At 43.9% G+C, this 25,065-nt stretch overlaps 2 protein-coding genes across 8 annotated transcripts in view; one reads left to right on the top strand and one right to left on the bottom strand.

The window, feature by feature from the left end:
* Nucleotides 1-4,976: 4,976 nt before the first annotated feature.
* LOC136958967 (histamine H3 receptor-like) lies at nt 4,977-12,610 on the bottom strand. The gene is made up of 5 exons (XM_067253130.1): nt 12,460-12,610; nt 12,061-12,227; nt 7,998-8,743; nt 5,523-5,625; nt 4,977-4,994 (listed from the first exon to the last, which is right to left on the bottom strand). Exons 1-5 carry the CDS (start codon nt 12,608-12,610, stop codon nt 4,977-4,979), a joined length of 1,185 nt encoding a protein of 394 aa, XP_067109231.1.
* A 5,846-nt stretch (nt 12,611-18,456) lies between these two features.
* LOC136958870 (oxysterol-binding protein-related protein 1-like) overlaps nt 18,457-25,065 on the top strand; it is a 28,941-nt gene continuing 22,332 nt past the window's right edge. For 2 of the 7 annotated variants that reach the window (XM_067252989.1, XM_067252994.1), the window contains exons 1-11: nt 18,461-18,511; nt 18,728-18,864; nt 19,000-19,085; nt 19,212-19,286; nt 21,024-21,168; nt 21,314-21,495; nt 21,587-21,660; nt 21,852-21,915; nt 22,324-22,425; nt 22,549-22,674; nt 22,887-22,965. In XM_067252989.1, coding sequence (XP_067109090.1) covers nt 18,741-18,864; nt 19,000-19,085; nt 19,212-19,286; nt 21,024-21,168; nt 21,314-21,495; nt 21,587-21,660; nt 21,852-21,915; nt 22,324-22,425; nt 22,549-22,674; nt 22,887-22,965 — 1,057 coding nt within the window. In that variant the 5' untranslated portion in view covers nt 18,461-18,511; nt 18,728-18,740. Of the gene's footprint in view, nt 18,512-18,596; nt 18,645-18,727; nt 18,865-18,999; nt 19,086-19,211; nt 19,287-20,447; nt 20,560-20,672; nt 20,759-20,794; nt 20,921-21,023; nt 21,169-21,313; nt 21,496-21,586; nt 21,661-21,851; nt 21,916-22,323; nt 22,426-22,548; nt 22,675-22,886; nt 22,966-25,065 lie in introns of those variants that run through there. The other 5 variants (XM_067252996.1, XM_067252992.1, XM_067252991.1 and 2 more) reach the window with 5 other exon arrangements.

Raw genomic sequence — 25,065 nt, forward strand, 5'->3', positions numbered from 1 at the left:
GCCCTCTTCAATCAAACAGGAGCGCGAGCCCAGGTGTCCAGGAGAGGTTACCAGCTCCATGACTCTTCTGAAGGTACGTGGGTATACCTGCATCCCGAACTCCTCTGTCTGATAGCAAGCAGTCAACAGGACTGAAGCACATCGCTGACCTCTACTAAAAGGCATGTCTTATTAAAGAATGACGTGAAGCCTTTTGGGGTACTGTATTCGATGCGCCGAAAACAGGTCATTGTGCAAACACAGGGGTTCAAGCGTCACAGACTCCTCCTCTTTGTCCTTGGTGCTCCTCTGTCCTTGCGGTTTGTCCGCCTCTTTTGGCGCAGAGAGGATTTGTTTTTTTGTGAAAACTCAACATTGTTAGCCGGAACATTCCTTCCAGTGAAGGGGACCTGAGAGACCTCTTATGGCATTCAATATGTGCGCCCAAGCGTGAGATCCAGATCCATTTGGCTGGGGAAATCCACTGGGGCCGTCTGGGGTAACCCAATCTCTCACACTGGAGGCTCCCTTCACCCAGAGAGCCATCTTTTCTCTCCACAAACCATGTCAAAATGGACGCCTCTGTCTCTCCGTCGCCCATCTTCCTGTGGACAAAATCAGAGCCTCCACAGAATTTTTTTTTTTCTCTGTTTCGTATTCCGTCTGCTGTTTTTATGGAAAGACACATGACTTAAATGATCTCTGTATGATCTCTGATTGACCATAATATTTTCTGAACAGAAGCTGGGTTTGCACGGGAAGTTCTACAGACACAGTTTGTGTAGTTCAGCAATGGATACAACTACATTTACATTTAGCAGACGCTCTTATCCAGAGCGACTTACATTAAGTATAGGGACATTCTCCCCGAGGCAAGTAGGGTGGAGTGCCTTGCCCAAGGACACAGCGTCATTTTGCACAGCCGGGGAATCGAACTGGCAACCTTCAGATTACTAGCCCGCTTCCCTAACCGCTCAGCCACCTGACTCCCCATACTACGTACAGGTTCACTTCCAACTTTTAAGTTGGTGGCAGATTCAGAAATAAAAAGCTAAGAAAGAATACTGAGATAAACAACTGGATGTTCTGTAGGGCTGTAAACCAACATATAGATTTGAAGGGCTGTGAAGGTGTTGATGGCAAGTAAGTATCTCAGGTGATAATTGGAGAAAGATCTGGAGCTGTGAACATCGCCTTGAGGTCTTGGAGGAGTTTCAGAAAAGCTTGGCAACCGTCAAACACCAACCTCCATGAAATACCACTGCACAAACAGACTATTATGGGCAGAACAACATCACTACAAAAAGCGAAGACACACTTTACTGTACAGTTTCATAAAGGTACAGTACCACACCGTGGGTTGTCAAACACCTGTAGTGGCAGTATCTTGCCAAAATAATATACACTGGACAATACCAAACTACTATACTAGGCTATAGTATCAAAACTTAAAAACATTAAAATGATTGCTAAATGGATAGACATCCTTCCATCAAGATTTAACATTAAAAAGACGCTGTATACTATCTGGCACATTTTTACCAATCACAGAACTATATTGAAACGATGGAAAGAAGCACTCCTCTGGTTGTTGTCCTCCCGCACCGCTACTCAGGGGCCATGAGGGCAATCGCTCTTCCTTCCTCCGCCCTCCCTCCCTCCCGCGACCCTCGTGGCTAATGATGCCCCCTGCCTCCAAAACTGGGAGCGCTGAAGGTGAGTCTCCCCCGCCAGCCATCTTCCATAAACCCAACAAGACAGGCCCCTTAAAGCAGGGAGCTTGTTGAATCGTTGTGTGGTTTTTTCAAGAATGAATTAAACCCTGAGTCATATAAAATATAGACAACGTGAGGTCAACCTGTACGTCTCCAGGCTCTAGCCACCATGATGGGGGGAGGACTAAAATAAATCTGACAGGGAGAGAGAAAGGGGGAGAGTAGGAAGGAGTGTGTTTTTCTATCAATAATGCAGCTGGCACACAACTTTCTTAATGAGTGGGAAGTACAACACAAACAACCCCAGGTAAAGTATGCTAAGTTCTGGATCACATAAAATACATTGACTAACAATGTGGGTCTGTCAATGGTTAATGTATTTTTTAAGACTAAACTGGCATATTGTAGTGGAGTTGACATACATTTGCTTAAGGAAGGCTTCATGCAGTACATTGACTGTCGATAAAAAAATTCAGGCTATAGAAAAGAGAGCTTGACACTTTTCTACAGCCGTTAGGAATATAGCTATGAGAAGACAGGGAGAAGACAGGGAGTCAGGTGGCTGAGCGGTGAGGGAGTCGGACTAGTAATCCGAAGGTTGCCAGTTCGATTCCCGGTCATGCCAACTGACGTTGTGTCCTTGGGCAACGCACTTCACCCTACTTGCCCCGGGGGAATGTCCCTGTACTTACTGTAAGTCGCTCTGGATAAGAGCGTCTGCTAAATGACTAAATATAAATGTAAGACTCAACCCGATACATTGACAGTTTGAAACCAACATTTCCTTTTAGGATTTTGGCCAGTAGCGTAGTTCAGTACACATTGTTCTTGGGGAAAGTACAGAGGTAGGGAAGGCAAACTACAATAGAGGTATTCTCTGTTTGGTTTTATTTCTGTCTCTGTTTGTTTAGTCTTTAGTGGGGCTGGGATGCGAGGTAATCTCATTGCCTCATGATACCGGTTTGTCATTTGTTTTCCCTCTTTCACTCATTGGTGAACTAGGAAATGCTCCTTAATGGAGTCTCTTGGGAGATGAGGGCCTCATTCCCCTTCTCTCTTTTCTTCCTCTATCTCCTTCCCTCTTTCCCTCTTGCTTTCTTTTTTTGCACCCCCCATTTACATTCCATTCCCTCCCTGCTTAGCTATATCATTGCACCCACCCCCCATCTCCCTTTTTTTCCGTCTCACTCACTCATTGTATTAGCTGCTCTCTCCCTGTGATTCATTCCCGCTCTGTCTCTCTCTCTCCCTCTTTCTCTCTCGTACTCGCTTTCCCTCCCTCCACTCTTACATGTCTTGTATTGTAAACAGCTCACAAAAGCGTGACAAGGTCTTCTCTCGTGTTTCCCCTGCCTCCCCCTCTGTTCTCTCAGCTATTTGTTATTGTCTCCTCACTATCGCGTGTTTGTCTCTATCACGCTTTGCTTTCTTCTTCTTTTTCCCTCTGTGTCAGAAAAGGAAAAGTTAATTAAATATGGAGCGAGACGGAGCAGCATCTCTTTAAACCATCATGTCATTAAAATGGCATCCCTGGGAGATCTGCTTAAAAGAAGTCGGAGAACAATGTCTTCTCAGTCAGATATTTATGGGCCTGGTTATGTAAACATGCTCCCTTTATTCTCTATGTATATTTCATGTAATTATCACTTTTTGTAGCGCTACTCCCTTGAGAGTAGTAGAGGCAAGCAGTTACAGGGGGAATGTCATTAGAAGAGAGTATTGTTACAGAGCTACTGTGGTACACCCTGGACTGGGGCTACATTCCCCAACTAAGGGAAAAACTTGTATCTATATTTGTATTCATCATGTGAACATCATTAATGTATCTGACTTGAGCCTGTCCATCTATCGGTCCGTGGCTCATTCTCTATTCACTTAGCTCAGCTGTCCATCTCGTCCAAGGCGACGAACTTGCACACTTTGTCTATCTAGTAGCCATCTTGAACCGATCCACTGATATCTTCCATATATCCATCTGTGTTAGAAGGCTAGAGATCCAGACTGAGCTCGATTCCTGCAACAACAAAGGGCCAGGGCCTGATGTTAGGAGGCCTGGGTGCCAGCTGAAGGAAGCAGCTAATTAAGAGGGCTGGAGAGCCAGCAGGGGGGGTCTTATGAGACAGGGGCACCTGGATTTCAAAGGAGGGGGTTGGGCCTGGGCCCCTGTCACGTCTCCTCAGCCATGTCGTGGAGGGGAGGAGGTGGGCAGCCACATATCCACTCACTCTCTCACTCGAGCTCCCTCCCCCATTCCCAGGTCTATATTATGCACTGAGAGATTATTGCAAGGTCTGATGCAGAGTCATCCCAACTTAAAACGCATAACGACAGACACATTGTGACACACACACACAGTGATCCAGTTGTACACGTACACACGCATAGACATCTGGAGAATGTGGAAAATGGGCGCCTGTTGTTTAGTGGAATCCATTGTGATGAGAGGTGAGTGCGTCAGAATATTTTAACAACATCTGGCTGGGGACTTTCCTGCGGAATCTGCTATGAGAGTCAGCCATTTGTCTTATACTTAACTCACCAATGAAAGAGAGAGAGAGAGAGAGAGAGAGAGAGAGAGAGAGAGAGAGAGAGAGAGAGAGAGAGAGAGAGAGAGAGAGAGAGTGAGAGATTGCGCTCCACGACTAGTGAACCAGCCATAATACTATCCAATCTGACCTCTCGAATGCAGTAAACCCAAATGAACCGCGGTTTCTAAAGTCGTCTGCAATAACCACTGCAGAATTGCTTTTAATCAACGTCTGAAATGAGGGTGACTTGAAGCGTCGCCCCATGCTGATTAAATGTAATTGTTTAATTGCCAAGTGCTGGGAACCCATCCTAAGAGAATTCCAATGGAATTATTTAATCTCCAGTCAGGAAACACAGTGCCGGAAAAAGCAAAGGAAAAACGGAAGGAAATGGTAGAATTTTAAGGAGACACAGTGTCGGTGACTGTTTTAAAACTCCCTAGACGGTCTCAAAGGTTCCCCCTTGAGTAAATAAAGGATAGATGAATAAAATAAAATAAAAATTGTTTAACCTGATTATGACTATAGAAAAGTACAGTTAGTTAAAGTTGGTAAGGTAAACTCACTACAAATTTGAGTTCTGTTCCTATTGTGTTTATTGGACTTGAGGAGTTTTAAAACAGAAGTTTCCAGCATTAAGTCATGGTATCCATGGGCTGTAGTGAAACTTCTGAGAGTTTAACTGTTTGGAGTGGTTCTCATGAGGGAGTTATAAAGGCCTCATGCTACCTCTGAACACAACCTTCCCCCTCCACTAATGGGTTCCATAAACCTAAGGGGCACAGGTGCACTCCATTTGGGGTCTCAGCTCTCAGACACACTGCTTGAGGTCACAGACATGCAGACCCTTCATAAACACATACTTGCAGTTGTACACACACACACACACACAGTACAACTCAGTTGTAAACCCACAAACACTCGTGAATGCACTAAATTACACAATCACTCACAAATGCACAGACAGACAAACAGTTAAAATACAAAGGGTTATCCATGTAGATAACAGAGATAAGTCATAATATCAATCAAACAAGTTTGTGCAGGTAAACGAACACTGAAGATCAAAACGGATACTAGGGCTAGGTAGACTAAGTAGAACTCTTAAAATGTACTGTCCAGGTCTATCGGCAAGCATTGTTAAATCGCTCAACACACTCAAAAGTTGCATTTTCTTGCCAGTATCACAGTTCCTGGCTAATAGACTCCTATCTTGTGCATGTGAGCCACGTTCAGTGCATTGCTGATGGTTGCAGTTCTTATCCTTTCCCTGAGGAAGGGGTGGGGTCCCTCTGGTTACAAGTGTGTCCCCAGCAGAACCTAGCCTGCCTGCCAGGCAGGCGGGCTGGCGGGCAGGAGGGGGCCAGGGGAGTAGAGGCCTATGTTGTGCCTGCAGCTGCGGCCTTATTCACAGCACCTGACCAGAGACACAGATGTGCACTGGGCCAGTGGCAACATTTTGAGCAATGCAAGTCCCCTCTGGGAGTCCCCCGGGCACCTGCAGACGTCCCCAGTCCCAGTCCACCATGACTGTGTAATTACACTTCTAATAACTCATCACCCAGCGAGAACCCAGGCTAATATATTACATCTAACTCGAACTCATCCATCATAGAAAAGCACTGATTTTTGCCCCTCAGTAATTCTTCCGCACATCAAACCTAACAAGAAAGGTCTCTTGTCGGGGGGCAAGAACTGCTTGCCACAGCACTGACCCAATTCCACTGCTTTACTTGTTCAGGGGAGTGGGGTGTAACTTAAAAGGTAAACAAAAAACACAATTTTGTAGACCAAAAATTAAAGGTTGGGTTGAACGATCTTCCCAAGTTGTTTCAACCTCCATGTTTTACAGAGCAGAGGACTGATACTGAAGTAACCAAACTGGAAACCAGAGCGAAAACAACTTCAGCTTCAAAGTTGTAGGTAGTAAGCTGACAAACATTTTGCTAATGTGTAGGATTTGGTCTTATTGTGCTCCTGATCACTGAGGTTGGGATGTGACCAGTTCTGTGGACAGTTGCAGGGTGATAATGACCCTAAGAATTAGTGATCCCTAATCTAAATCCCTTGTGTTACCTAATACAGATCAAAGAAATATTTAAGAAGTGCAAGTCTACACTGACCTTAACTCATTGTCAAACTTACTCCACAAATTGAAGCCTGCAACACATATGAAGCTAAACGGTGACATCTTGTGGTCGGGAAGGTGTATAGACATCCAAAGCTCAAGTTTATCCCCCAAAAATCACAAATTCTCGGAGCAAGATGAAAGTATGAAATCTAACTTGTCTTTCAGGTAACAGGTTACATTTATTTTATTTGTTTATATGGTCATATTGTGTCACGCAAACCAACATTTCCAAAAGCATGTGAACAGTGTGACAGTTTCAGCATTGTCAATGTTCCAGCAGTAGAGGGAGGCAGTGACCAACCGGTAGAAACTTCTACTGTGATCCGTCTTGTCACAATGCTGATAGTACTGCATGTACAATGAGTCCATGTTAACGAATCATTTCCCAAAAAAATTCAAGGTTGCAAAGTGCCGTTTGTGCCCCCGCAGTCACTTGATTTACATACTGAGACTCACATCATTAGAATATATCCCATCTTGAGGATATTGGATCGAATCCCAGACCCATATTGAGCACTTTCCATCAAAATATTGATCTTACTAGGCTACTTTGGCAAGAAAAGCATGCACTTTTGATTGATGGCCCAAAAACCTGTCTATGGAAATAATATTCCTTACAGTAAATAGTAAAAACTACTTTTGGCTAACATGATGAAGTGCCCAGTGAGCACGATGAATACACCACACAGGCTTTAACTGTGGACATGGACCACAGGAAACATCAGCACTTTCCTACATCTCAACACAAAATGTTTTTAAAGAGTAATAACTAGTGCTGTCAGTTAAAAGCGTTATTAACGGCGTTAACGCAAACCCATTTTAACGGCGTCAATTTTTTTATCGCAAGATTAATGTTCTTTTTGGCCTAGCAAGCTTTGTCTTTTTTTCCCCCATGCTGTTGCAACAACTACTGACGTTTTAAAAACTACAACACCACACCAGATCTATATAGACCGGAAACAAAACAACAGGCACGCCGCACACCAGTGTTGCCAGGTCCGTGGTTTTCCCGCGGAATTGGGCTACTTTTGAAGTGTTGCCGTGGATTGAATTTTTTGTCCGCTGGTTCGGGTAGACCTATTTTGCATGCAAATTATATGAATAAAAATCCATATTTTAAATGAAATATTTATACCCAAATCCTACCAAACTGACTCCGGATCAGCACGTACACACATTGACAAGGCCTCAAGCACACAGATCTTGCGAATTCTCCGCCCCCTCGTCAAAGCCAGGCGAATGTTGTAAAAAAAAAAAAACATTTGCACTAAGCAATCCGATCCACTTTTCCATGTTGATAAGAGCATTAAAATGAGAAAAATGAATGGGACAAAAAGAAATCAAGTGACATTTAGAATAGATAAAAATGTGCGATTAATTGTGATTAATCGCGAGTTAACTATGACATTAATGCGATTCAATATTTTAATCGTTTGACAGCACTAACACAAACTCCAGAACAGGTAACACTAGTCAGTATGACAACACTACGCTCTGTTCCAACTCCAGACGAGACGGGAGTGAGAAGGTCACAGATGTGTTTAGGAGCTGTTCTTACGGTGTGTTGTTAAAAACAACATGTCTGACCATCTGTCCAGCCAGACCCCTCAGGATCACTGGATAGACGGCGGGTCAGACGAGGACTGAGTGGAGCGTTTCTTGGGACAGAGGATCTTGCCAAAGGCCCTCCGGAAGCTGCTGTGGCAGAGCGGATACAAGAAGGGGTTAATGGCCGAGTTGAACCACAGAAGCCAGAAGGTGACCTCGTACCCATGTTCCTGGATGCATTGTCCCCGGCAGGCGGCACAGATTATCATCAGCAGGGTGTATGGAGCCCAGCAGACAGCAAACACGCACACGATGATGGCAAGGGACTTGGCGATCTTCTTGTCCCTGGACAGCCGGCTGCACTGGCCCCGCCTGGCCGAGGACATCTCGGGTTTCTTCACCGGGGCCGGGGAGGTCTGGGAGTGGAAGGGCCCTGAGCCCCTCTCGCCCGACGCAGAGGGCTTCTTCCCTACCGCCGACTTCCGGGAGAAGAGGGAGGCCAGACGGATGCACTCCCTTGACGCAGAGAGGGCTTGGGGCCGGGCGTGGGCCTCCTCCTTGTTCTGTAGGAGCCTCCTCCGGCGGATGTTGAGGTAGATACTGAGGTTGAAGAAGGTGACTGAGATGAAGGGAGAGAAGAACTCTAGCATGGAGGCGCTCAGGAGGAAGTACCAGGTGTAGTAGAACTCAGCGAAGCACTTCTCAGTTGGCACACAACTGGTGCCAACAACCAGATCCCAGAAGATGATCGCAGGGCCATAGAGGAGGAAGGCCAGCACCCAAACAGCCACCATCTTCACAATGGCTCGGTGAGTCATGCCTTGTTTGGCACGATAAGTCATCTACAGAGAGCATAAAGAGGAGAGATGATTAGAGGGACAGGCTTTTCACTTTGGCTCTTGGGTGTCGAGGGCCTAGACGAGAGGCTGATAAGTGAGTAGGATAAAATGACTTGATACAAGAACCCCACTAGTGTGACTGGAGCAGGGACTGTGAGCTAGAATATGAATTGATGTGCAATGCAAAGAATGCCCAGTTCGGTCAAGACACTCACGTGATTTGATTCTAGCATTTCTTGATAAACATAAACATGGAAATAGGTTCGACTTTGGCTGAATGGATGTATCTAGGGGAGCACCACTTGCCTTTAGCAGTAGCAAACAACATACATAGATAAATGTATGTAATATTACATTTACATTTAGCCCAAGGACACAACGTCATTTGACATGGCTGGGAATCGAACTGGCAACCTTCAGATTACTAGCCTGGTTCCCTAACCGCTCAGCCACCTGACTCCTAATATATATCTCCTATACTCTACTAATATGAGCCAGAGAGAAAATAGTTAACACCCCCTGATGGATAGTAACATACAGACAACAAGGGAGAGATGGGGATGGTGGAGGGTGGCAGCGGCACAATAATGCAACAACCGGGAGAGAGTGTACGCGTATCTGTGCAGCATTATTATCAGCTCACCAGCATATTATCAGACGTGGTCCAATGATCTTGAAGCAGGCTAACACAGGTGTAGTTGATGAGCAGAATGATGCACGCTGCCTGAGTGCCATGCCTGAACTAGGCTTCACTCATTTACTCCAACACTTGTTAGTGATTTTTTTAAACATTTTTAATCATTACATTATGCTCAATACATAATCATCACACTCATGATTTGTGATAATGCAAATAGCATTTGTTTATTTTTTTACATTATTATCAAAAGGATTCATGTCCTATTTCAGTTTATACTGCCCATGTTAAGATGGCAGCTATGAAAAAATTACGCTTGCCTGAAGCAAATGTGAACTGAGTGAACAAATAATTATTATAATATGAAACATTACTTTGAGTGATATAAACTCCAGTGCTCATTTGTTACAGTAGTGTGTGACAGTACTAGACAGCTGTGCGCGCATCAACAGCACCACCAACATTTATCTGACAAAATAACACATGCCTGAGTGGTGTAATTGACTGAACATGAGTAGCTTCTACAGAGATGTTTTTTAAAGAAGGTGACTTGTGTCTGTCTGAGTCCTGACTCACAGTGAAAGGATCCGCAAGTAAACAGTAAGACCTTATTACATATGAACATTTTACAAGTATCCTTTACTGTGGATACTGTGTTTAAAATAGCAGTCAATCCACAACCAAATTGTATTGCTTCTACATGTTTCTGCATGCATACACAGCTAATTTGGCAAAGCAATGTGTCACTTTTTCAGTCGGTTTCCTTTCCCTGAGAAGGTTAGGTTACATATTATTTCTCCATTACAACCACAAACAGGCGATTTTACTGCGGGTGCAGGGGGTGGAAATTCACCCCCTACTGTTGTTCTATCGTGGTTTGTTGTACTCTCATGATAAATGTAACATTTTAAGCATACATCTTTAGCATGTTTTTTGTCAGCAAAAAAAAAAATCTTTCACTCAAATACTAAAACGTAATGGAGTATGGGAGAATAAATCAATTTGAATACAAGCTTGTGGTAGTTTGTATGGTCATACAGTATACCACAGGCCTACCTTTAAATGGATTGCATTAGTCACACTGGACCAAATGCATTTCAAAAAACACATTAGTGAGGAACTCTTTTGTTTGTTCTTCTAGAATGGTCTGCTATCGATTAAACACAAAGTCACTCAAATACCACCCGGAAGGCTCTTCTCCATTAATGTGGCCGGCCTTCCTGTCAACATTGCGGTCGAGCTGGCAGCTTTACTCCAAACCTCCTCTGTCTCCTGTTTTAATAATACTCCTTCAAACTGAACCCCTCAACCTAGATCATAAAGTTTCTATGCTTTTCAAACAAGATGACATACAGTGGTGATCTCACAGGAGAAAGCTCTCCAATGTATGTCTGTTGAGACGGTAGGCTTATTATAAAAGGAATATGGGTTGACAACAATAAGTTGTATTGATTTATACCTTGAAACATTAGGTGAGCTGAGCATAAATTACCTGAAATTGTTCCTGATCACTTACAGTAGCCTTGTTAGGAAGATATATATGGCCTAGTTAAATATCCAAGATTTCATTTGGAAACTAGTAAGTTACTCAATTACATAACATGTAGCTGTAATGAAAATGCTTTCCAGTGTTATGTCTTGGAGACCTTCTTTCCCTACTCCAAGCACCACTCTCTACACAAACCCTCCATATGTGTATGCCAGGCAACAAGTTGTCCCTGGTTGATCATAACCAGAGCCAACATGTCAATCTTCTATGTCCACAGTTGCAGTGGGACACATGCCCTTCCCTGACTGCCCTTTCATTGTTGGAAGGAAAACGCTTTCAGGTAAATCCTTCTTTACTGCCAACAATGTCTCTGTGGTCTGATTGAACACAAAGCATTGTAGGGAGCAGTGCAGACAGAGAAGAATCTCTATGATCAAAGCCAATGTCTTGTGGATTAAAGTGGAGCCTCTCCGATGTCATTTGTATTCATTGCTCTGATGTTAAGTGTTTGCTTGCGAAAACAAACCAGAACACTCTGTCTTTGTCTACCGCACTGAGCCCCACCTCATAAGAAGGCTTGGGGGTGAAAACACATAGAGGACCCGAATTAGTCACCTGGCGTGTTCACAATCTGACACAATCACAATGGACTAAAGAAGCAAGCAGGAAACTGATCGTGCTCCATCTGTGCACCTTTGCCAGGCTGAAGGTACAGTTGATGCAGGGGTGTGTCAGTGTGGGGGGGGAACAAGTATTTGGACTTCTGTCATGTCAAGGACAGGAGTCCTAAAGTTGAAATGCGACTTTTACTATCCTGAGGGCTATAATGAGAGTTGGCACTGGGTCTTAGCAGGTCAGGAATGATTAACCTGTGCAGATGGGCAGAGCATCAGCCCCACCAAGGACCAGGGACCACCACCACCCCTCCCACACACAAAAATACCCCGAACAGACGGCCATTGTTGACAAATGGGTGGCCTTAAGGACGAAGATTATTGATCGCTTCACCTTTGAAATTCAGCCCTCAACTTCGACCTTTTACTTTATGGCTCTTAGGGGCTGGCATTGAAAGAAATAGAGGTCTTTGGAGGAAACAGAGAGATAAGAGGGTACACTCACTACAATACACTGAATTGAGTGAAAGACGACAGGACAACTATGGTTTATCAAATGGAGTAATAGAAGTGCACTCACCGCACAGGTGACAGAGAGGAAGCGATCGTAGCTGATTAAGACGATGTTAAAGACAGAGGCGGTACACAGAAGGTAGTCCATGACCAACCAAAGCTTACACAGACCCCGGCCAAGCATCCAACGGCCTGTCAGGATGTAGGGAATGTACACAGGGATGCAGAATGCACCTGGGAGACCATTAGAGTAGAGGATTAGGATATCAAATAGAATTTGTCAGTCAGCAAAATTATCATATGAAATCAATATTCCTCTCTTCATACATATTTGTGTGTGAAAGAGAGAGACAGGGAGATACAGTAGGGAGTGAGAAGCAGAACAGAATATATATATATTTTTTATACAAGGGAAAAAAGATAGTAAATACAGAAAAAAAGCCAGCTGTAGTTTAAGGATACATACCGACTAGAAAATCTGATATTGCCAGATTGAGAAAGTAGTAGTTGCTCTGCCTTCTCAGAGTCTTGTCCACTTTAAAGGCATATATGACCAACACGTTCCCCAAAACAATAAGCACCACCAAAGTCACCATCATCACCACCAGGATCACCATGATAGGTGCTGAAAATGAGGTGTAGCTCCTGATCCTTGTGGACTCATTGTCAAAAGAAATGCAGCTTGCATTAGAATCAAACTCATATCTATCCATGATCTTGATTACAGTCTCGAGTGTATCTTCTATTGGAAAATAGTCAACATTGTTGCACCCAAAAAAATCGAAATCTATTCAAATTGTTCGCGCTTTTGCGCTGTTAACAAGCAACAGGTGCGGTATAGATTCCATCCAAAAGGCAAATGTTCTCCTTAAACTCACAGGACGATGAATTCGTGTTTTTAAAATGTCTCATTCATCTTGAAATAAAATGTATTTTTTGTTAAGAATATAAAAATGTAAATGCTGACATTCGACTGTCATTTCAGTATTGCGCGTATTAGGACAGGTCAGCACCGAGTCCGGCTCGCTATCTTTTGTGCCTGCAGCATTGATGCTGCTCTCTCTACTCTAGAGGGTGATACAGTGGTTATTATGACACACTGAAAAATTGACTGACTGAAAACCTTATACAGTTTCTGAGGCAGTTTCTAACAACTAAAAACGATTCTAGCCTACTAAAGCTCTATCCATTTGTTGGATCCGATGTTAGTTTATTTCCTCCAGGAACACAATGACACTTATTGAGGGACCTGTTGCACTTGTTGGTTAGTTGTTAAATTATAAATTATGTAAATTATATTATTGTTGCTTGCTTTCCTAAAGGTACACTCTTGTACTTTTGGGGTTCATGTCCTTTAATTTGTTTGACTACATGCTCTTATGTTTCTTCCCAGTGGCACTTATTTGCTTTTCACAATGTATGCTTCATGTTTTGGCTACATGTTTTTGGGGCTATCTGTTGTTTATGATCATTGACCTATGCACTTTTGTAAAGCTCTCTCTTGGAAGTCGCTTTGGATAAAAGCGTCTGCTAAATGAATAAATGTACATGTAAATGTAAATCCATAAGCAGCTGCCATGAATGACTACTCTATGATCTCATTGTCTGCCATCTTCATTCACCCATAGAAAGGTCAAATCTCTAGAGGCTATCTGAGCTCTTTACAGTAGCCTACAGGTATGTCTTCCACTGCACAATTGACCGAAATACAAGTATTCATTTTTTTCTTATCCCTGCTAGCATTAATATAGAGTTCATTTACATCCAGAATGGAAATTGTGTGAAGTGTACTCCTGGTGAGGCACACACAAGAGAGAGGCTGCTGATGATGTGTGATGGATCAGAGATGAAGTACTATTATTTGCACACTGAGAACAGTGACAGCTCCCACTGTTTGGAGTAGGCTGTGGACCATGGGTCATGTTCATCTGCCACCAGAGTACAACTTCTTTTTTTTAACACAATGCACCATCTGTGCGGAAACAGAGAAAACCTTAGGTAGGTAAATCACTGCAATTATTAGAGAAAATAATTATTCGCTGGTCTCCGTGACTTTCACTTCTTCACAGTTATTTCAGAGACCATACTATGTGAGCCCAAGCAAGATAAGCTAGAATGTAAAAACTACCTTTGCCTCTTACCGTCAGTTTTCCTCCATCCACAGAGGATGTTCTAGAGTCTAGGGGGGGGGGGGGGGGGAAGCTGGGGCGAGTTTTACTGTTACATTAAACTGGGGCCAGTTACATTAAACATTACTGTTGTCATATTGTTTTCTTCAGACATTAACAGGCAAAAGACCATGTTTTTAATTATTCAGACTCTACATTTAGGGAGCCACAAGGGGGTCCAAGCTTTGTGTCACAGGGGCACAACCCCCCGCCCCCACCCCCCCACCCCCGCCTCCTCCCAGAACCGCCCCTGCTCCACAGAAAAAAGGCAGGAATTGTGAAATATCTGTTTGCATTAAGTTGCGCACAGCCGTAAAAACACTCAATACTGCAAACCAGGCAAAAAGCTTCAAGTAAATATAAATACGAGAAACAGCACCCCAAATTATTGTCTGACCTTCCGCTCTTTCTTACAGTGGTTTCACAATAAGCCCAGGAGGAAGTCCTACCTTGCCGAAGGCAATTGGCTGAAACAGGATTGATTGTAATTGGCTGAAAATTTGCAGGCCCCTCCCCCAAAGAATTCTTGACATAAACGTTCCACTGGCACTGAGCTGTCTGTGTAGTCAAACTCTAATTACCTTACACAACATGTTTAAAAGGGGACAAAACTTGTATTTTCTACTAAACAAATCTTACCTATTGTACTTAAGGAATGTATAATACGAGTGCAATCCAAACCAGCTTTATTGTATTGTGTTCCAGCTTTATAAACATTTCCCTGAAGCTGCTACTGTACAGTGCCTTCTATTCTTTTCAATCTTCTTCTCAGAACTCTATTCTAATCTGTCATGGCCATGAATTGTAATGATCAATGAGAAAGATGAACCCATTAGGGACATCCTTTTTATTTTGTAATATAAGTAAATGAATGACAGGAATGCCTTTGCCAGAAATGGTTATCGAAAATACCCCAAAAATGATTGGGTGATACAGTGTTGATGTTGGGTGACAAACCTATTGCTATTCAGCAGTGTGTGTTACTGGGTTGAGAGATGAAAGTATAATGTTTAATTTAAATATTGAGAGCACTCTAACATCAGAGAATGAATGTGTGGCCGAGTGGATACTCCAGAGGTGGGATTATGCAGTGTTCCATCTCTGCAGCCTTCAAGGGTTTGTTTGACAATTGCATCTTTCAGATATTGATTATATGCATCACTGACAACAAACATTAATAGTATTTTTAGTCTGTGTGACTGTGGAACAGAGGGATCATACACATTTATTTGGTCTTTTTGACGAAACCACATCCTCCTTTCCAACAAAACACACATACACATACACACACATACACACAGACCCCCACTACAGGAACACACACACCTCATTTTAATTGAAGTGAACTGCATCAACAGGCTGTCAAGTGTGACCCTCAGAGAAAACATGATCGCATGTATACAACAATTACATCAAGAAGTGTCGTTTTCTGGTCTCAGCTGGTGTCGTGTCAGTTATTGCTACCTCGAAAGAACCATCCGAAATTCATCATTTCATGGACGGATTCCAACCCATGATGTTGGGTTTGGAGTGGCAGCTTCTCTACCTGTGAGCAGGAAGGGACCCACGGTGGGGTTTGGGCGTTGGCACTTCCATGATCACCCAGAAATGTTGGCGCTTATCTAGAAGCCAAAGGTCATGCATCGTCGTGACAACGTTTTCAACAGTTAAAGTGAACGCCAATTTGGGGTTTAATGCCGTGATGCCATGCTGGGTAATCCCTCATGCCCTTTACTCTCATTGGCTGACAATTATGACTTAATGCAGACAGGGTAGACTACAACCAATATGGTCATGAAAAGTAGCAGCTTGTTGTGTTCCCTTTTGAGGAACCCAAAATTGAATTTGGATATATTCAAATAACTGTAATTCATATGCATTTTATGGAAAGATTTGCACATAGTATATGAATAAATTAAACAATAAAGGTAGCCTACTATATGCAATGCCAATATGGAATGCATATAATTGCCCTACATTATACTGAACAGTTTTTGTCCAATAAATACCCAATTATTTTCAGCTCAGTGTGCTGCTGATATAGATATTGTTAATCAGATTAATCAGGTACTGCAAGATACATACACAGACAAACACATATATCTCTTCAGCCTTACACACACAAAAATGATATTATCCAAGACAACCTTACAATAAGACCAACACTGTATGGTTCCAATTTCTAGAGATGCATGGAATTACAAGTGTCATAAATTGCAACCTTGAAACAGCTGTGCCCAAGTTGTTGTACCAAGATAGGAAGTGAAACATGCAAAGCTAATATTGATCGGTTAAGGGAAAACCATACTAAAAGGCAAAATCCATGCAATACCTGTTTTCAATACACATTGATTTGGCTGTATTGTTTCTTGTTAATGAAAAAGCAGCTATATTGTACAGTGTACAGCAAAGGGAATTTACAGTATGTGAAGGCATGAATTCTGATGATGATATGAGCATTACTCTGGTACACTATTGGCTCACCATGTCTCCCACAGTTGTTACCATCATGCTAAGGTGGATTTTTCTCTCTCTTTTCCCTGTCGGTCCCCCCATCTTCTCTCATTGTCTGTTAATCTGCCTTCTCCCTCTCTCTCTCTCTCCCTCTCTCTCTCTCTCTCTCTCTCTCTCCCTCTCTCTATCTCACTCTCTCACTCCCTCTCTCTCTCCCTCTCTCTCTCTCCCCCTCTCTCCCTCTCTCTCTCCCCCTCTCTCCCTCTCTCTCTCCCCCTCTCTCTCTCTCTCTCTCTCTCCCTCTCTCTCTCCCCCTCTCTCTCTCTCTCTCTCCATCTCTCTCTCCCTCTCTCTCTCCCCCTCTCTCCCTCTCTCTCTCCCCCTCTCTCCCTCTCTCTCTCTCCCCCCCCCCCTCTCTCTCTCTCCCTCCCCTCTCTCTCTCTCTCTCTCCCTCTCTCTCTCTTTTTTGCTATCTCCAATTCTCTCTGTGTGTCTCTTCCCTCTGCCCCCCATAAAAGGTCCCTGTAGAGGACTACCTCCAGATTCCTTTTGAAGCAGTGGCCTCTCTTTCCCTCCATTATCTTGTCATTTGTGGAGGATTTACACTCCAGAGCACACACAGTCCAGCCTGGCGCTAAAGAACTGTGACAGCTTACAATAATTGCCAACCTAATTACAAGCCCAGAGCTCCTCTCCCTGACCAAGGCAGATTTGATGAATATGGTTTGATTAATTCATACTTTCCTGGCTATACTGTGGTCTCTGTCGAAACATAGCTCAAAGCCACTATTATTGTTTATCTTTGACTGATTTGTAATTTACATTTACAAATTGTGTGATGTATGAAGTTCATTATAATTTGGAAATCAGTCAAATATGCGTAATTACACAGGTCTGAAGCTAAAAAAAAACCTTAATGAGTTAGTGAGAGAAATATTACAATACTGGGAAGAAGAAAAAAGAAAACAGGGCATTTCTCATAATCTCTCCATTCTAATCAGATATTCATCTACAGGACTCCTAGCTTCTGTTGTGATTGGGAGGCTCATGGCATCGTTTTTATACTCTTTCATGAGTAGAGCAGCAGCCTCTAATCACCTTCCCGTCTCCATGACACAGGGGAGCTAAATGGCTTGAGGTGAGCCAGGTTTTCAAAGCCTCTGTGAGGCTTGCCCCCTGGACCAGACTGAGACTTGATGACCTTCATTATAAACCCAGCGACTGGACCTGAGCAGAAAGATGAAGTCTCATAGCACATAGGAGGTCATCCTTGGTGTGAAAGACAAAATAAACATCATGTGGTTTGTGATAATGGTTCATAAGGTAATGTATATAAGGTAATAAGGTAATGGTTCATACTCTCACTGAAAGAATATGTGATGGTGTGTTATCAAAATAACTATTAGCTCTGAACAAGGAAATCCACTTCAGTGTATGACTGAGGGCCTGAGATGGTAACAGTAAGTTCCAATGCCCAAGTAAATAGGCTAGGTGGATAATGCACCATTAAAATCTTCAATTACTTTAATTTAGTGTGAGATTACTGTACAAAGCATTTGCCTCAAATTCTACTTTAAACTTGGGCGGACACATGAAACTTAATGAATCAGCCAAATCATGTGACTATCGGTTGAAGGTGCACGCTGAAGTATAGGTTTCGGGTTAGCCAATTTGTGTTGTTTATTTATTTATTTACAGAAACATTCTTCTCCATTTACATTTTGTATTGAGAATATTCAACATTGAACAGTTTTTATTCTGTTTTCTAGTTTTATAAATAGAATCTTATCACGTGTGCACCAAGTCAGCAGCATATCAAATTTCACGTCAGTGTTAACTTCCAATGACTGTTTGAAGCAAAACTAATAAAGTGACTTCACCATACACTACTTAAATGTAAGTTGTTTGTTTCGATACAATATTGTTCAATAATGTTTTTGCCGAAGTGGTGTCTCTTGTGAAATTCAGCTCTAGTGAATCTCGACCACGATTTTTGTAGCATTTGATAGTGTGCGGCAGAAGTGTTGATGTAAGTTCACATAAGTCCTTTATAGTTGCAGAGCCAGCGTCTGAGTAAATATTCTTGTCTGTTCTTTCTTTTTATTGTATCAGTAGCTTATTTGTTATGGATCCTGAGGACCTTGAAGAACAATTACTCTGCTATGCTAAAGAGGGCAGGCGCTCCCAGGTTCAGAATCTTCTTCATTTGAGGATTGAGAAGGAGCTCAGCTTGGACATCAACTGCAGAAGTAATTTTTTTTTTTTTTATTACTACAAACTTTCAGTAAAGGGAGACTGCGGGAGTGGATAATTGTAACTAGTGTTTAATCACTCGACAGCTATTTACTTTTCACTGTTGTCCCACACTATTTCTGGTCCATTAGGTAAGACTAGTGCCACTGTTGGTTGGACACCGCTACATCTAGCATGTTATTTTGGACACAAGAATGTTGTGGAGGGATTGCTCAAGGTACAATTTACAAATTGACAACAAGGATCCAACAACCCTGCATACATTTCGTATCTTAATTCGTGTTATTGGAATATTCTGTAGCTCTACGTTATGTCATAATTGTCTGTTTGTGCTTGTTTCTAGGCTGGTGCTCATGTGAACTTGCAGAACAACACAGGCAATACACCCCTTCATGAAGCTGCCTTGACAGGAAGAAAGGTAAATAGAATGCAGACATCCCAAGTCTACCGGAAGGTCCGGGAGTCTCCCGCATTTCAATTAGTGATGGGTCGTTCGCGAACGATCCGGCTCTAAGAGCCGGCTCTTGAAGGTGAACGTCGGGAGCTGGCTCGCATATCTGAAGAGCCGACTCTATTTTTAATAGATTAATACAGCCTATAAAAACTAAATTATTATGAAATAATGAATTTTAATTGTATTTAAAATAATTGACTAATTCAAAGAACAACGAAAAAATACTGGTAGGCTTAAAGGCGCACACGATCATCGTCTGTTCCTGTCAATCCTGCATGAGGGAGGGCCGAGCCAACTCACACAGTCAGAGTAGTCAAAACTCGGAGGAGAGCCATGACAAATCAATGCATTTTTAAAGATATGTGGTTACGGTCGAGTATGATTTCATTTCATAATTTAATCAAATTGTTTTCACACCTAGCATAGTCAAATTCATAGTTAAAACATGTATTTTTTAAAGAGCCGTTAGGGAGCCAAAAGAGCCGGCTCTTTTTAGTGAGCTGAGCCATACGAGCCGGCTCACGAATAAGAGCCGGAATGGCCATCACTAATATCAATAGCGGCTCCCTGACGCCCTCAAATGCTATGGGGGGGGGGGGGGGGGGGGGGGGGTTACGTGCAGGTTGAGGGGGTACATCATGCGTCCGGATTGCGTCCCGGGGGGGGGGGGGGGGGGGGTCTCTGCAGGTTGGGATGTCTGAGAATGTTTCATGTTTTCTTCTTCCATTCTGCTGGCGGTGATCAGCAGCCAGGTTGAAAGCCTAGAGTAGGTACAGTGGAATATAACAATTGGCCAACACGTTTCGTTTTATCTACTACTAGTGTTAAATCAAGAAAACAGTATGGCATCCAGTCAGATCCTGCAATTGAATACAAATACACATGTAGCTGAAAAGAGAATGTAGTCAAAATAGTCATCAATAATCTTGTGGTGGCTTTGAAAAGACTTTATGTAGATAGGCAATTATATAAAAACACAAATAACAAGTAGATAACATATCAGGCCGTAGAGAACGTTGACAGCTTTTATTAACGATTGAAATTAATGTAGAGTTTATTAAAATATGTAAATAGGCATGGTATATATTCATGAACCTGTCAAATTATTGTACAATGCAATTTTAGGAAGTCGTTCTCCTGCTGCTACGATACGATGCCTGCGCCAATATCATCAATGGCACTGCCCAGATCCCCAAAGATGTCACCCAGGATGATGAAATCATTACCATGCTAGAGGGTGGGTAATGTTAGTGGATGATAATGGAGAGGAGAGCTCTAATTGATTGTCTGTTCTCAGGCTCTGCTGGGCCTTGCCCTGGTTGACAAACACTGTTTGTGTGATCTGCTCAGCGGCAGAAAGAAGAGAGGAGAGGAGGCTGGAGGAGAGGCTCCTGGAGGCGGCCAGGGAGGGAGACGTAACCACGCTGTCTCAGCTGGTCATAATCTGAGACCCCTCTCACTGCTCTTAATAGAGGGCTCCGCCCTACTGTGGAGTAGCCTTCAAACTGTGGCGTCTCTCTGTCTTTAGGATAAAGGTCCACTTCATGTTGCTTCATTGGGAGGATTCTGACATTCACTTTGTTGTGTCTTTGGAAACGGTATCTTTTTGCTACAACTAACTCTTTTTTTTCCCATAGAGTCAGGTGTTCTTTTTTTTAATGATCTCACTAATGAGTTCTGATTCTGATTTCCATAACCCAGCTCAGCAGGAGGCAGCCTCCCCACATCCAGTGCCGAGACCCAGTGGGAAACACGCCATTACACTGTGCAGCCTACAGGGGGCATAAGCAGTGTGTGGTAAAGCTGCTCAAGTGTGGAGCCAGCCCCAGCCTCAAGAACAAGGCTGGTACAGTATCCCAACGTGTCTGTTTTAGGAAGAGGATACCTCTAGCATTCGTCTATATACAAATATATCATCAAATCATATTTGATCGATCATTTTGGCCATGTACAACGGCTGGAGGCTAATAAACTTAGTGTCTTTGTTTCAGGCCAGACTCCCTCTGACCTGACCTGCATCGATGACATAAGGGTGGTCTTAGCAGGTGTTCATGACAAGGTTAGCTGTATATCAGTTTTATATTTGAAGTGCTTTGTGTGTAAACTAACGCTCTTCTCTCCCCTGAAGGAAATAGCCAGTGGGGTGCGGACGTTTGAAGGCTTCCTTTGGAAGGTGTGCATTGTCCTTCTTGCCAAATGATACTTGTGATGAAATGTTAAATATCCTACCTTACATGTTAAACTTCAGGTCCTCTACTCCTCAGAGTTCACGCTTTCTGGGCTGGCGCACCTTTTGGGTAGTGCTGAAGAACGGGGTGCTGTCCTGGTACCTCCGACAGTCGGTATCTCCATCCCTGGCACTTTTTAGACCTAGCATAATATGATAGTTCATTTTATCATCTCACTCATTTGATGATGCCCTGCATGCTTTCTAAATGGTCTGTTTTCACTTTTTTCTGTCTGTCTCTCTGACTGTCTGCCGGTATATTTCTCTCTCCTGTCTGTCTGTCTGTCTGTCTGTCATTCCAGGACAGATGCAGTACTGGGTTCTCGGAGGCAAGGCTGCAAGGCTCTGACTCAGTCCTATTGCATGGTAAGCAGCAGCAGGGTGAAATGGTCAACAACGGTTGACCAAGTAGAACGGTTAGCCCCTCCGTTCCCGTCCGTACAGGCCGTACTGTAAAGGGGGGGTCAGATGGCTGAGCGGTTAGGGAGTCGGGCTATTAATCAGAAGGTTGTTGGTTCGATTCCCGGCCGTGCCAAATGACGTTGTGTCCTTGGGCAAGGCACTTCACCATACTTGCCTTGGGGAGAATGTCCCTGTACTTACTGTAAGTAAATGTGGATAAGAGCGTCTGCTAAATGACTAAATGTAAAGGCCTGCTGTTGTACTGGCAGGTGTGCCCGACGGTGTACTTTCTGTTCATGTTTGGCATCCCCACAGTCACGTTTGTCCTTCCTGTGGTTCTGTTGTTAATGTGCTCTTTCATGTGTCGTGTAGGTCAAAGCCGGGGACAAGTGCTTCTTCACCCTAAGGTGCCTCGATGACACCGTGCTTAACTTTAAAGTTTCTTCGAAAACAGACCCAGAGTCTGCAAGAAAAGTGAGATGCACTCCCTCTACTTCGAGACACTCCTAAAGTCATTATATTCAATGTTACTTTATTAGCGTGCCAAAGATAGCTTTAGATCTACATGATGTGTGTGTTCTTGTCTGTGTGTGCCAGAAATGGCTGGAGGCGTTGGAGAAGCATGCTGCCTACAGCACCCAACACTGGACTCGTCAGCCAGCCACTGACGAGGAGGGGGATGAAGATGACATGTCTCTGAAAGATCTGGTTCTTTCTCTCCAGGTTTTCAAGCGTGTTCAGTGTTAGCCAGTCGAGGTCCAGTGTGCTGTTCTTTCAAAAAAAACATCACATGCTGTTGAAGTCCTACTCTGTGGAAGTTATGCTGTGACTGTTAAATGGGTCCACAGCATACATTCAACAAATAAAGGACCTTGCGGATAATAGTAATTTGATGTTGACATGAAACATGAGTCTTGGTCTTTTCATTGGTTCAGGTGGCTGAGGATGCCCAGCACAAACTGGAGACGCACGTGTCTATTTTTATGGCCATGGTGAAGAACGAGGAGAGTGATGGTAAGAGATCTCATCCATTTGTCAGTGTGTTGTGTCAGTGTGTTGTCCATTCAGCAGCTAAGCCACTTTCACACGTGGTGTATGTCCTTCTCCTTCAAGACAGCCCTCTCCTTCAGTCCACATCCATGGATCTGGCATTTATTCACTGGTTCTCCCTCTTATTGCTGCTGAAGCGAATTAACACAATCAATAACCATTCTAACTGTTCTTTTCACTCTCAATTCAATTCAATTCAATAATGCTTTATTGGAATGATTGAGTGAGCATTGTTGCCAAAGCCATATAAGATTGAACATATCAAATTCACATTTGTTAAAATCAAGAAAAATAATAATAATAAATAACTACAATGAATTACAACAAGAAAAACTAAAATATATATGTGTATAAAGAAATGTAATAATTATGAAATACATACAGATATTACATGCACTCTGTATTCAAATAATTATTGCATGTTGTGAATAGAACTGATGAATTAGATATTTACAGTAAAATTAAAACAAAAATACAAAAATGTAATGCCTCCCGCATTATGGTATTAAGGTTATGGCAGGTTGATACATACTTTGCTGCTAAAACTGAGCATTCAGACCTTTCTCCTAGTAAATAAACCTCTTTATTTTTTACAGTCTCACTTTCTTATATTTCTTTATAATTTTGTGGAAGTATGTCATTCTTATATCTTTATAATGGTCCCATTCTGTTAGGAAATGGAGCTCTGTCTCCACCTCTCCCTGTGGGCAGAGCACAGCCTCTCCTCCCTGTGGGCAGAGCACAGCCTCTCCTCCCTGTGGGCAGAGCACAGCCTCTCCTTCCTGTGGGCAGAGCACAGTCTCTCCTCCCTGTGAGCAGAGCACAGCCTCTCCTTCCTGTGGGCAGAGCACAGCCTCTCCTTCCTGTGGGCAGAGCACAGTCTCTCCTCCCTGTGAGCAGAGCACAGCCTCTCCTTCCTGTGAGCAGAGCACAGCCTCTCCTTCCTGTGGGCAGAGCACAGTCTCTCCTCCCTGTGAGCAGAGCACAGTCTCTCCTCCCTGTGGGCAGAGCACAGCCTCTCCTCCCTGTGGGCAGAGCACAGCCTCTCCTCCCTGTGAGCAGAGCACAGCCTCTCCTCCCTGTGGGCAGAGCACAGCCTCTCCTCCCTGTGGGCAGAGCACAGCCTCTCCTCCCTGTGGGCAGAGCACAGTCTCTCCTCCCTGTGAGCAGAGCACAGCCTCTCCTTCCTGTGGGCAGAGCACAGTCTCTCCTCCCTGTGGGCAGAGCACAGTCTCTCCTCCCTGTGAGCAGAGCACAGTCTCTCCTCCCTGTGGGCAGAGCACAGCCTCTCCTCCCTGTGAGCAGAGCACAGTCTCTCCTCCCTGTGGGCAGAGCACAGCCTCTCCTCCCTGTGGGCAGAGCACAGCCTCTCCTCCCTGTGAGCAGAGCACAGCCTCTCTTCCCTGTGGGCAGAGCACAGCCTCTCCTCCCTGTGAGCAGAGCACAGCCTCTCTTCCCTGTGGGTAGAGCACAGTCTCTCCTCCCTGTGGGCAGAGCACAGCCTCTCCTTGCTGTGGGCAGAGCACAGTCTCTCCTCCCTGTGGGCAGAGCACAGCCTCTCCTCCCTGTGGGCAGAGCACAGTCTCTGCTCCCTGTGAGCAGAGCACAGTCTCTCCTCCCTGTGGGCAGAGCACAGCCTCTCCTCCCTGTGGGCAGAGCACAGCCTCTCCTCCCTGTGAGCAGAGCACAGCCTCTCTTCCCTGTGGGCAGAGCACAGTCTCTCCTCCCTGTGGGCAGAGCACAGCCTCTCCTTGCTGTGGGCAGAGCACAGTCTCTCCTCCCTGTGGGCAGAGCACAGCCTCTCCTCCCTGTGGGCAGAGCACAGTCTCTCCTCCCTGTGAGCAGAACACAGTCTCTCCTCCCTGTGGGCAGAGCACAGTCTCTCCTCCCTGTGAGCAGAGCACAGTCTCTCCTCCCTGAGTAGCCAGGTCTACCTGTGACAGCCTGTTTCTACAGCCAGGCTGTGCTCACTGAGTATATAGTTACTGTCTTCCTTAGTTTTTGTTCAGACACAGTGGGCAAGTAGTCTGCCATTGTGTACTTTCTGTACACAAATAGCATACT

Source organism: Osmerus mordax, chromosome 16 (genome assembly GCF_038355195.1).
Source record: "Osmerus mordax isolate fOsmMor3 chromosome 16, fOsmMor3.pri, whole genome shotgun sequence".
Classification (NCBI taxonomy): Eukaryota; Metazoa; Chordata; class Actinopteri; order Osmeriformes; family Osmeridae; genus Osmerus; species Osmerus mordax.

Excerpts from the sequence above, each read along its gene's own strand:
- LOC136958967 (XM_067253130.1), bottom strand. The coding sequence starts at position 12,610 with ATGGTGATCCTGGTGGTGATGATGGTGACTTTGGTGGTGCTTATTGTT. Across the intron at positions 12,228-12,459 it reads AATATCAGATTTTCTAGTCG|GTGCATTCTGCATCCCTGTG; the intron begins GTATGTATCCTT and ends ATGGTCTCCCAG. Across the intron at positions 8,744-12,060 it reads TCCTCTCTGTCACCTGTGCG|ATGACTTATCGTGCCAAACA; the intron begins GTGAGTGCACTT and ends TGCTCTCTGTAG.